Source organism: Archocentrus centrarchus, chromosome 13, assembly GCF_007364275.1.
Source record: "Archocentrus centrarchus isolate MPI-CPG fArcCen1 chromosome 13, fArcCen1, whole genome shotgun sequence".
NCBI lineage: Eukaryota > Metazoa > Chordata > Actinopteri > Cichliformes > Cichlidae > Archocentrus > Archocentrus centrarchus.
This window is the reverse complement of record NC_044358.1, coordinates 15,009,360-15,021,419: the sequence shown is the minus strand read 5'-3', so window position 1 is coordinate 15,021,419 and position 12,060 is coordinate 15,009,360. Positions and strand designations below refer to the sequence as shown.

Genomic DNA, 12,060 nt, shown 5'->3' with positions numbered 1-12,060 from the left:
TCACTTTACACAGTTTGGGATCAAATATGTTGTTAAGACATCCAGGAAATGTAACAGGTGGACATCAAGCACTGAATAATGCAAGAATTGACTCATCATCACTTAATCTGATTTTACATTTGTGTGAATTTTTGATATACTCAGCCTATAAATTCCTGAGCAATAACCAATGACCTTTGACATGCAGTTAATTCCTCCTCGAGTCAAAGTAAAGGACTTCCTTGAGGCATTCAAGAAATATTGTAACCAGTAATATTCACGGCTGAAATAGATTTATCAATTTTATTTACACAACAAGGTAGATGAGGACAGCAGAAGGCAGACGGACATATGGAGGACAACCTGAGAAACACTTCCTGTCAGAGGCATCAGGAAGTAATAATATCAAGGCTGGGCGGTTTTTATGTTGATATCAATCAGCATAAAAATGTGTGGGCATCAATCATTGGAATTATTCAAGAATTATATTATTATAAGAATTATATTTTATTACATATGATAATCTATAATAACAGCCAGTGGTGTTAAATATTTCAATTAATTTCTGTCCCCCAAAGTCAGGGAAATGTGCATAATAAGGAAGACAATGTTCCGTGGGTGAGGATGTAAATACCTTCAAATTAACACTTGAGCTTCACACTTATTGTTTCGTTATAAATCCAGTGTGCTGGAGCCAAAACAAGAAACAAGCATCATTGTCCTCCATGGCAACGCTGTAAATCTGGTATGCAGTATATCACTGACAGTGCATTACTGTGCAGACAGCCATAGAAAATAAATATGCATTCTGTTTGCACACACATGTGAAACCTAATATGGGTTTAATTGGCTTTAGTATGGGCTTGGTGGGGCAATGCTTAGTACCACTGCCTCAGGGTTTGAACCTCCAATTGACTTGAGCCGTTCTGTATGGAGTTTGCATGTTCTCCCTGTGCCTGCATGGGTTTGCTCCAGTTTCCTCCCACAGTCTGAAGACATGGCTGTTAAGTTAACTGGCATTTCTAAATTGGCTGTAGGTGGAGATGTGAGCATAAATGGCTGTCTGTCTCTTGGCTGTCTGTTAACCCTGTGATGGACCGGTAACTTGTCCAGAGTACACCCAGCCTCCTGCTCAGTGTCTGCTGAGATACAGCCAGCACTTCTACAACCCGAGTTAGATAGGCAGCTAAGAAAAAAAATCATTCCTGGGATCTGCTGGAGCCACTCTCCCAGTCTGGGCGTCACTACCCGGAGTGTTCTGATTACCACGGGGACCACTGTTAGCTTCACCTTCCACATCCTCTCTAGCTCCTCTCTGAGCCCTTGGTATTTATCGAGCTTCTCCTGTTCCTTCTTCCTCATGTTGCCATCGTCTAGCACTACGACCTTCTTCCTCTGTTTGTCCACCACTACTCTGTCCGGTTTGTTAGCCATCACAGGTTTATCCGTCTATATCTGGAAGTCCCACAGGGTCTTAGCTTAGTCGTTCTCTACCACCCTTGGGGGCGTATCCCATTTTGACCTCAGGACTTCCAGGTCATACTCGGCACAGATGTTCCTGTATACTATGCCGGCCACTTGGTTATGGCGTTCCATGTATGCCCTGCCTGCTAGCATCTTGCACCATGCTGTTATGTGCTGGATTGTCTCAGGGGCATCTCTGCACAGCCTGCACCTGGGGTCTTGCCTGGTGTGGTAGACCCCAGCCTCTATTGAGCTTGTGCTCAGAGCTTGTTCCTGTGCTGCCATGATTAGTGCCTCTGTGCTGTCTGTCAGTCCAGCCTTGTCCAGCCATCCATCCATTCGCTTCTGCACATCCTGTTAAGGGTCGCGGGGGGGCTGGAGCCTATCCCAGCTGTCATAGGGCGAGAGGCAGGGTACACCCTGAACAGGTCAGACGACCTTTCACACTTACATTCATGCTCTCAGTCACACCTATGGGCAATTTAGATTAGCCAATTAACCTAACCCCAGTAAGTGCATGTCTTTGGAATGTGGGAGGAAACCGGAGTACCCGGAGGAAACCCACGCAAGCACGGGGAGAACATGCAAACTCCACACAGAGAGAGGGAGAGGCCTGGGCCAATGTGGAATCGAACCCAGGCCTTCCAGATGGTATTCTAACTGTGAGGCAGCAGTGCTAACCACTACGCCACCGTGCTGCCCTTGTCCAGCCATTGGTAGGATTTCTCTCTGTCAGCCACTTCTATCTGTTCATGCCGTGAAGAAGCCTGTCCTTCCATGATGGTTCCTGTTCTTCCTCCTTTTCTTTCTCAGGTTTCTGTTGCCTCAGGTATTCACTAAGCATCTGATCTGTGCATCCTTCAGTTTGCCATTACAGGTGTGTCTTATCCATTAGCAGCTCATTCATTTGTGCTGCCAGGGGTTCACGGAGTGCAGTTAGCTTCCAGGGACTGGTGCTGTCTAGCTCTTCATATCTGAAACTCTTTCTTGCATGTCTGCCACTGTGATGGTTACTGCATCCTGCTCAGGGAGTTTACTGTGGCTTGCTTTTCGATGAGCATGTGCTGCTTCCTTCTCCCATATGCTTTTCTAGTACTTCTCTGTCTCCAGCCTTGGTGTACATATGTATGTGTGTGTGTGTGTGTGTGTGTGTGTGTGTGTGTGTGTGTGTGTGTGTGTGTGTGTGTGTGTGTGTGTGCGCGCGCACGCACGCGTGTGTGTGTGTGTGTGTGTGTGTGTGTGTGTGTGTGTGTGTGTGTGCGCGCGTTATCATCTTATAGCCAAGCATCTCAAGGATCACTGCTGCAGTGGAACAGATCAGCTGGTTGGTTTCAGTGATGACTGCAGTAGGGATTGTCTATAGTGCTGATTTCACATCTTCTAGTCGACTATTAAAGGATACTTCATGGCCACTACTCAGCCGTGGAGGGTCCAAGTTTCCAGCTTAGCCGTGATCTTGCCAGTTGTTCTTGGGGCTTGGTACCCAATCTTGGAGTGTGGGGATGTTATCGCTCCCCTGACCTGATGTCCTGGCTCCACCTTGCTATAACAGTTGTGTTGTACCTCATCAATCTCTCTAGTCTAACATTTTTATGACAATTTGAAAAGACTGGAGAGGTGGATGAAAAACCCAGGTATCACTCTTTAAGTGCACATGATCTGTATGTGTTTGTAGAAAACACTAATACATACACAAGCATATGTGCCATTCATCTTCCAGTTTCATGGCCATCTGTCAGTCATAGAGTTAAAAAAGCAATACCCCCTTTAATCTACCAAAGGTACATTACTTGTGGCATCCATTTCATCCACTGAACATCAATCCGGTGCAATGGTATAATGGTCCTGTCAACACTGACAGTTGAGAAGCATTACCCTCACCTTGGTTATATAGATGTAAGTCATTGTATGGCTACCTGGTGATAATGCTGTCAGAAAATAAAAAGGCAGAAAGAAATAGATAAAAGCCTGGAACAGAAATAAAGGTAAAGAGGGACCAAAGAAGAAAAAAAGGTTGCTATTGTAATTTTGCATCTGCTCTTAATATGACTCTCTTTATTAATGTGTGCTGATCCACTTTGACGATGCAGAAATGACTTCAAATTTCCATTAACTGAGCACTCCAGATGCAACAAGCATGATGTAATTAATCATATTAAAGCATCAATGTGTCATTAGATTGTCCAGAATTATTCATTTTTGAAATCAGGACAGGAAGTGACCCATGTAAATTTATGACATGTTTCCATTCTGTGTTTGGGGTATTAAATCTTCTCTTCGACAAAGATATCCATCACTTCTGTCTGAGCTGACAGAAGCACAAAGAGCTCAATATTGCAATGATCACACTTCAGTTCCACAAAGAGCATGGCCCTGGTCACCATGGAGCACGCGGTGATAACAGATAGGTACGATTCATTTCCAGACCAAACCTAAACAGAGAGGAGCTTATAAAGTCTAACCTAATACAGAAAACTCTCACCAGAGTGCAGAGATAGCAGAGTGCATTCACACCAATTACTTTTGAAGGAGCTCAGTCAAACTCTGGAGTGTCTTCCCTTTTGGTTAGGCTCATTTTGGCAGGTGAGAACACTGTCATCTGCATTCATGTGGAACCTTAAAATTCAGGTCTCACTTCTGTATAAGGTGGCTTGAAAGTAGTTGGTGCAGACTAAGAATGTAATCCAGGACTAACAATAGAAAATAGCCTGAAAAAGTGGAGTTTTCTAGTTATAAGGAGCGGAGATTTGGATCGCTAGTAAGACATACTATGCCATAAAGAAAAATCATATTCAGCTTTCTCTTCCTACTTTGCCAACAAATGAACACCACAGTGGCCAAATTAAGTCAAAAGATTAAGTTAATTAAGTCAAATGTAGAGTGTTCTTGGATAAAGTGGCAGATGACCTCGATGCAGTGAGAATTTCTTTCAAATTCTCCCATTAATGAGCTTTTGCGTTTATATATTCCTCGTTTGCAAAGTTTGTTTCTACGTATGTAAGTATGAAAATAAACTTTAACAAATCAAAAGCAAAACTTTCAAGAGAAAACAAACTGAGGTTTTGGCTGCTCCATTAGTTTTACCTTCACTCCTATAGTCCTCCTGAGAGCTGTGCAGACTCAGGGCTGACAGGGGGTGACTGGAGAAAGCAGGCCAGTCAGGAGTCACCAGCCCACTGCCGTAGTGTTGTTGAGGTCTGCTGCGCAAGTTGAGCACTGAAGAGCTGTCTGGCTTCATTCGTAATACTGCTGCATATGACATGGGCCGTGCAGCAACAGCTCTCGCAAAGTCTGCGGAAAACAGATGGAACACGGCTCAAGGTTAAATCATTTATGGACAACATTTATAGGTAACGGAAACTGAACTCAAATTTGTCAACAACAACAACAAATTCAGTCCCAATTGTGTTTTAGTTATGGTGGCCCTGAGAGGTCAAACGCACTGCAGAAGACACCAGCAAATAAAAAAAATAAAACGCTGGAAAACCACAAAAACACAACAGAAATAGAATAGATTCTTTGGTGCTGTGAGGGAGAAAAAGATGCGAGGTGATCTGTGTTTTAATTATATGGTTCTGTAGACATGTGTTTGATATTAGCAGTTTACTGTTAGCATGTCACTTAAGCCTAATCTTAAAAATAGAGAGGGTGTCTGTCTCCTGAATCCAAGCTGGGAGCTGGTTCCACAGAAGAGGCGCCTGAAAGCTGAAGGCTCTGCCTCCCATTCTACTCTTAAGTATCCTAGGAACCACAAGTAAGCCAGCAGTCTGAGAGAGAAGTGCTCTGTTGGGGTGATATGGGACTATGAGGTCTTTGAGATAAGATGGTGCCTGATTATTCAAGACCTTGTATGTGAGGAGAAGGATTTTAAATTCAATTCTGGATTTAACAGGGAGCCAATGAAGAGAAGCCAATATGGGAGAAATCTGCTCTCTCTTTCTAGTCCCTGTCAGTACTCTAGCTGCAGCATTTTGGATCAGCTGAAGGCTTTTCAGGGAGCATTTAGGACAGCCTGATAATAATGAATTACAATAGTCCAGCCTAGAAGTAATAAATGCATGAATGAGCTTTTCAGCATCACTCTGAGAAAGGATGTTTCTAATTTTAGAAATATTGCACAAATGTAAAAAAGCGGTCCTACATATTTGTTTAATATGTGCATTGAAGGACATATCCTGGTCAAAAATGACTCCAAGATTTCTCACAGTGTTACTGGAGGCCAAAGTAATGCCATCCAGAGTAAGTATCTGGTTTGAACCCATGTTTCTAAGATTTGTGGGGCCGAGTACAAGAACTTCAGTTTGATCTGAATTTAGAAGCAGGAAATTAGAGGTCATCCAGGCCTTAATGTCTTTAAGACATTCCTGCAGTTTAACTAATTGATGTGTGTCATCTGGCTTCATTGATAGATAAAGCTGAGTATCATCTGCATAACAATGAAAATACAAGCAGTGCTGTCTAATAATACTGCCTAAGGGAACATGATGGAAGAAGATAATAATGGAGGAATTATATCCTTAGTTACAGCACTTTCAGAAAGACTTCTAGTGTAATAAAACATTCACCCACTGCTGTGTAATCCATGAATGTAAATGCTATTAAAAATGATCAGACAGGAGGGGGCTTTCAGGGAATACTGTCAAGTCTTCAGTTTCTATGTCATATGTCAGGACAAGATCCAGAGTAGAATTAAAGTGGCCAATTGAGTCTAATAATAGATTAAATGCAGTGTTGAAGCTGTCATTTTCAGCATCTACATGGATGCTAAAACCATCCACTGTAATATTGTAAATAAAGAATAAAGAAGTTTTATGTAATTTGTTTGTTTTGGTCACATAAAAAAGGTGCAGAGCTGGGTCTCCAATTCACCGAGCCTGGCCTCCAAAGCTACAAACATTCATTACAAGAACCGTCACTCCTAAACGAGACCCAGGAACTAAACATCTGACACACAGAACAGGGAAGTGTGGGAGGGACCGGAGAAGAAGCTAAGCTAACAAATCCCTAAAGACACACCGCATGAACACTGCGAATAAAATTCGCAGGCAATTCAGCAGAGAGTGTGCTTTGGATAAAGATGATTACACTATGAAATAAGTTATCTAGAGATTTATAATTAAATGAGCTATACAGAAACACCACTGTGCTCTGTAACAGGAACAGGAAGTGATAGGAGTGAGGGTCAACACCCCAAATCTAACAAGCTTCCAGTTCATCCAAGAAGAGTGACTGAATATCCAACCAGCATTATCCCAGAAGCATCTGGTCCAGGTGCAACTTGCTATGGCACATGTGACCAAATATTAGTTCAGGTACATGTACACTTTTGACCCTTTGTGGATCAGAGAAAATAAATAAATTCAAACTTGTGCACTCAGTTGTTGCGGTTGTTTTTAAGTCATTAATGATATACAATTATTCCACCTTGGAAAAGAACAGAAACAGTTAAAAGCCCCAAATTCCCATGACATTCATACCCATGATGAGTGTATATAAACTGCTGACAACAACTGTGTATGATCTGATAGAATCTGGATTCAGGAGACAGACACCCCCTCTATTTTTAAGATTAGGCTTAAAACTTTCCTTTTTGATCAAGCTTATAGTTAGGGCTGGGTCAGGTGACCCTGAACCCTCCCTTAGTTATGCTGCTATAGGTCTAGGCTCCTGGGGGGTTCCCATGATGCACTGAGTGAAACGGAGGTTTCTTCCTGTTAAAAGGGAGTTTTTCCTTCCTGCTATCACCAAGTGCTTGATTGGGGGTGGGGTGTGGGGTGTATTCGGGCTGGGGGGGCCCGATTGTTGGGGTTTTCTCTTTTTATTCAGTTTAAATTTAATTTTATTCACTGTTGTGATTTGACAAAGTCACGCAACAGTGAAGTAAATTGTATTGAAACTGTATAAAAATGTCACAGGTCTAGACTCAGAGATTCTGTGTAAGATTAAACATATTTCTGTTTAAGTGTCAATATGGTACGGTAATATCCACCTAATGTAGCAGTCATTTCACTACAATGGCACCTGTTAAAAAGGAGTTAAATAACCTGTAAAGATACTAATTTATTTTTTATTAAAACATTTTTTTTCTAACATTTCAATTCTAGGACTCTGTTTTCCCATTTGGCTTTCATACCGTCTGCCTTTTTTTTGGAGCATGTGCTGCGTAGCAGTCATTTGATGTACTGACTAAAAAGGCACTTATGATGCCTTAGGTGAAAACATGCAGTTCTTAAAAGGAACCAAAGACACACTGCATATTCTGAAGATTACTGTCATCAGAGTCTCAAATTGAATAAAATGGTATGTGTAACAGAACAGGAGAGAAACAGCTTCCTTTAAAGTCAAGGAGTCCGTGGAGGTTCAAAATAATATCCTCTCGGGAAACAAAAAGTTGAGGCTGTCACTAGTCATCGCTGTCACCAGAAATTTCTTCTGCTTATTTCTGAAGAATTCAGTCCACTTTATGTGTGGTAATATTCAAATGTGTTGCACTTATGATACTAAAAATATAACAACTCAAGATTACATAAACAATTACTGTATTTTTCTGCATGAAATTTGATCATCAATAGAAAATTTACAAAGCATCTATACAATACAGCTAAACAAATGGGTAAAATTACTGGTAATATGGAACCACTTCTGTGCAAATATATTGCTTAAACTAGAATGCAAAAGACTATAATCTTAAAGCTCAGGGGGAATTTAATCAGATTTCTGCAAGGGGGGGTGGGGGTGGGTTCTTGCCCTAGATGATAAAGTGCTGTGAAAGAACTGAACAAAACCGAGAAATAATTATGTGTCCTTGGGGACTTGTCAGCTGCAAAAAAAGAAAAAAAAAAAAAAGCTATCTGCAAATGGAGAGCAAGCAATTACAATGTTACATATTCTGGTGAGAAGCAGGATATGGAACACCATTTGAAATTAAAGATATTGTGAGTTTGAAAATTGAAAAGCAAAGCAATTAGTAGTTGGTTGGTAGTCAGTTAAATCATTTATCCTGCCAAGAATCAGCTGGTGTTGTTATAAATCACATTCCCACTGCTCATGCCCACAACAGTGCCTTTCAGGATTGCAGTAAATGTGCCTTTAATACCTGGAAAGGTAAAAACTATATTAACTTCAGGTAGAAGGCCAAAATAAATCAGTTTCTAATATTCTGGAGCCCCTGCGATATGATGTAACGGTAATACGAAGACACAAGTGCCTATATTAGCACTGCTTGTGATGTTCAACATATGTTTTAAATGCAGTATTGATTAAACAAACTTTAATCCGTGCTGAACTGTTGTGGTTCTATAATTCCCTTAAATTAACAAATGATCTGGTATTAATCAACAGCCTGAACCACATTTCTACCCTGAATGTCTGGAGAAGTGACGTGGGGATAAATCAGCCCAAACTCCTGGAGTCTGGTGCCAGGTGTTGTTTGTATGCAGCATGATTATACTGTATGTAGGTTATATGAGTACTGTGCAAAACTCTTGAGCCGCCCCTCATTTCTTTATGCAGTACCAGTCAAAAGTTTGGACACACCTTCTAATTCAGTGGTTTTTCATTATTTAAAAATGATCTGCATTGTAAAACAACAACAACTGTAGCAAACAAAAGTGTTAAATCAAAATATGTTTTATATCTTGCTTCGATGACAGCTTTGCTCATTTTAGCATTTCCTCAGTCGGCTTTATGAGGTAGTCACCTGGAATGGCTTTCAGGTAACAGCTGTGCCTTGTCAATAATTAATTTCTTGAATTTTTTGCCCTCTTAATGTGTTTGAGACCATCAGCTGTGTTGTGAAAAGGTAGAGTTGGTATACAGTGAATAGCCCTATTTGAGTAATGTTCTAATCCATCTTACGGCAAGAATGACTCAGCTAAGTAAAGACAAACAACAGTCTGTCATTACTTTAAGGAATGAAAGTCAGTCAGTCCGAAAAATTTCAAGAACTTTGAAAGTGTCCTCAAGCGGAGTCACAAAGTCCATCAAAAGTTATTATGAAACCGGCTCTCATCAGGACCGCCCCAGGAAAGGAAGACCAAGAGTTCCCTCTGCTGCACAGGTAAGTCCATCAGAGTTAGCAGCCTCAGAAACTGCAGGTTAACAGCATCCCAGATAAGAAGTATCGTGAAGTATGGAGGAGGATGTGTGATATATGGGGGTGCTTTTCTGGTAACACTGTTGGCGATTTATTCAAAATCCAAGACACACTTAACCATCATGGCTACCACAACATTCTGCAGCGACAGGCCGTCCCATCTGGTTTGACCTTAGTGGGACCATCATTTGGTTTCCAACAGGACAATGACCCCAAACACTCCTCCAGGCTCTGTAAGGGCTATTTGACCAAGAAAGAGGGAGATGGAGCGCTGCATCAGGTGACCTGGCCTCCACAATCACCTGATCTGAACCCAGCTGAGCTGGTTTGGGATGCGTTGGACCGCAGAGTGAAGGCAAAGCAGCCAACAAGTGCTCAGCACCTCTGGGAACTCCTTCAAGACTGTTGGAAAACCATTTCAGGTGATGATCTCATGAAGCTGACTGAGAGAACGCCCAGAGTGTGAAAAGCTGTGATCAAAGCAGGAGGTGCCGACTTTGAAGAATCTAAAATATAAAACATATTTTGGTTTATTTAACACTTCAAAGTTTACTCCATGATTCATTATGTGTTCCTTCAGTCTGGATGACTTCAGTAATAATTTACAATGTAGGAAAAAAAAAAAACACTGAATGAGAAGGTGTGTCCCAACTTTTGACTGGTACTGTATTTTTTCTAGGAAAACAGGAAATAGGTGCAGCGATTTATTTAAAAACATATGCAAACAACAAGCTTTAAAGTCAATATCTGATATCAATCCATCCATCCTTCTTCCATTCCATCCATTTTCTTTTGCTCATCTAGACCTGGGTCCTGGGGGGTTGGAGCCTATCCCAGTTGTCGTAGGGAGAAAGGCCATTTACACCATGGGCAGGCTGCCAGTCTATTGCAGCGCTAACACAGAGCAACAGACTATTAACCCTCACATTCACCCCTATGGCCAATGTAGAACTGCCAATTAACCTAACCCATGCATGTCTTTGGAGTGTGGGAGGAAGCTGGAGTACCCAGAGGGAACCCATACAAGCATTCATGGGGAGAACATACAAACTTCAGAAAGGCCCCAGCCAACCAGTGGATTCAAACCCAGGACCTGTGCTAATGCACACGATAAAGCGCATTGAGTACGTTTTGTTGTTAGCGCTTTTCATGCAATTTTTGTGAACCCGTTAGAGGAAGGATACAGCACTCTGGGGCACGTTGAATGCATGACATGTAAGTGTAAATCCTCTGGTTTTATATGCAAGAAGAATTATTGCTCTATAGTATGTGGTTGCAATGCCACTGGCATTTAAAAGCAGTTAGCAGTTGGGAGCACCGGCGCAGCCCTCCAGGCTTCTTGAAGGACATTCAAAGCTCTTCTTTGGATGCATTTTGTTCGATTCTCTGTGAAAATGATCCCACGCTTGGGGAGGCCAATCCACGACTGATCGTGTTCCATTGTAGGTTTTTTTTTTTTTCTATCCAGGTATGCTTTTACTGTACTGGCAGGTCTTGTTGTCATGCAGAAAAATGAGGCCACTGCCAATCAGATGCTTTCCAGATGGTATTTTCAAGGTGGATCAAAATCTGACGGTACTTTTCTGCGTACGTAAGTCCATTTTGACAAGATCCCCAACACCACTGGCTCCATGCAGCCTCAAGCAGAGCCTTCACTGTGTTCTACAGATGGCTGTAGATACTCGCTCTCTCTCGACCTCCTCCCCACCATATCGGTGACGATTTGACCCCAGTCCAGGTCTTGTGTAATTTGGCATACCTCAGCCTTTTCTCCATGTTTCCCTTCTTTCAGAACGGCCTTGTGACAGCCACCCTTCCAGTGAGACCATTTTATCTTTGACTGACAGCTAAGATGTAATGGCTGAAAGAAGCGGAGTGATTACAAGGAAACAGCTTGTTATAAAACAGGTTGATCCTGTTAAAGGATGACAGCTGCAATGACTTCATTTAGTTAAGGTTTAAAATACTGTCAGGACAAACAGCTCATTTCTCTCGCTAAACAGGACATCTCCACGTAAACATGCCGGATCTCGTCAATGCCAGTTGGCACACTTCCTGTAGTGGAAATAAATTATAATGTTAGTCGACTCATCAGGCTTCAAATGTGATTAATAATAATCACTGCAACACTATGAATGTGAATATATAGTAACAGATGTATCACTTTGTAACTAAACCATAACACCTAAAATCAGAATCAAATCATTCGGATACTTGAGAGATTTCCAGTCCTGAGCAATACAAAACTATGAGGAGTAATTTTTACAAAAGGAGGAGTGACTCAAACAAAAGCTTCTCCCCAAAGTATTAACACAACCATCTGCTGCCCATTGGCCACAACCATAAAAAGAATACTGCAGAAATATTTTTCACACTGCAGACATGACATACTCAGAGTTTGGGACTTTAGAATATACATATGCTTAAACTAAACTTCATAAACTAATTATGCATTAGTAATTAAATAAACTGGTTACTGGTTAAATTAATCATAGCTAAGCATTATATACATTATATGATTA

At 41.5% G+C, this 12,060-nt stretch overlaps 1 protein-coding gene across 1 annotated transcript in view; it reads right to left on the bottom strand.

Annotated features, from left to right (window-relative positions):
• The window catches only part of cntn5 (contactin 5), a 121,469-nt gene that overhangs the window by 61,752 nt on the left and 47,657 nt on the right, over positions 1–12,060 (bottom strand). Inside the window, exon 3 of the mRNA XM_030743985.1 lies at positions 4,528–4,734. Coding sequence (XP_030599845.1) covers positions 4,528–4,734 — 207 coding nt within the window. The remainder of the gene's footprint in view (positions 1–4,527; positions 4,735–12,060) is intronic.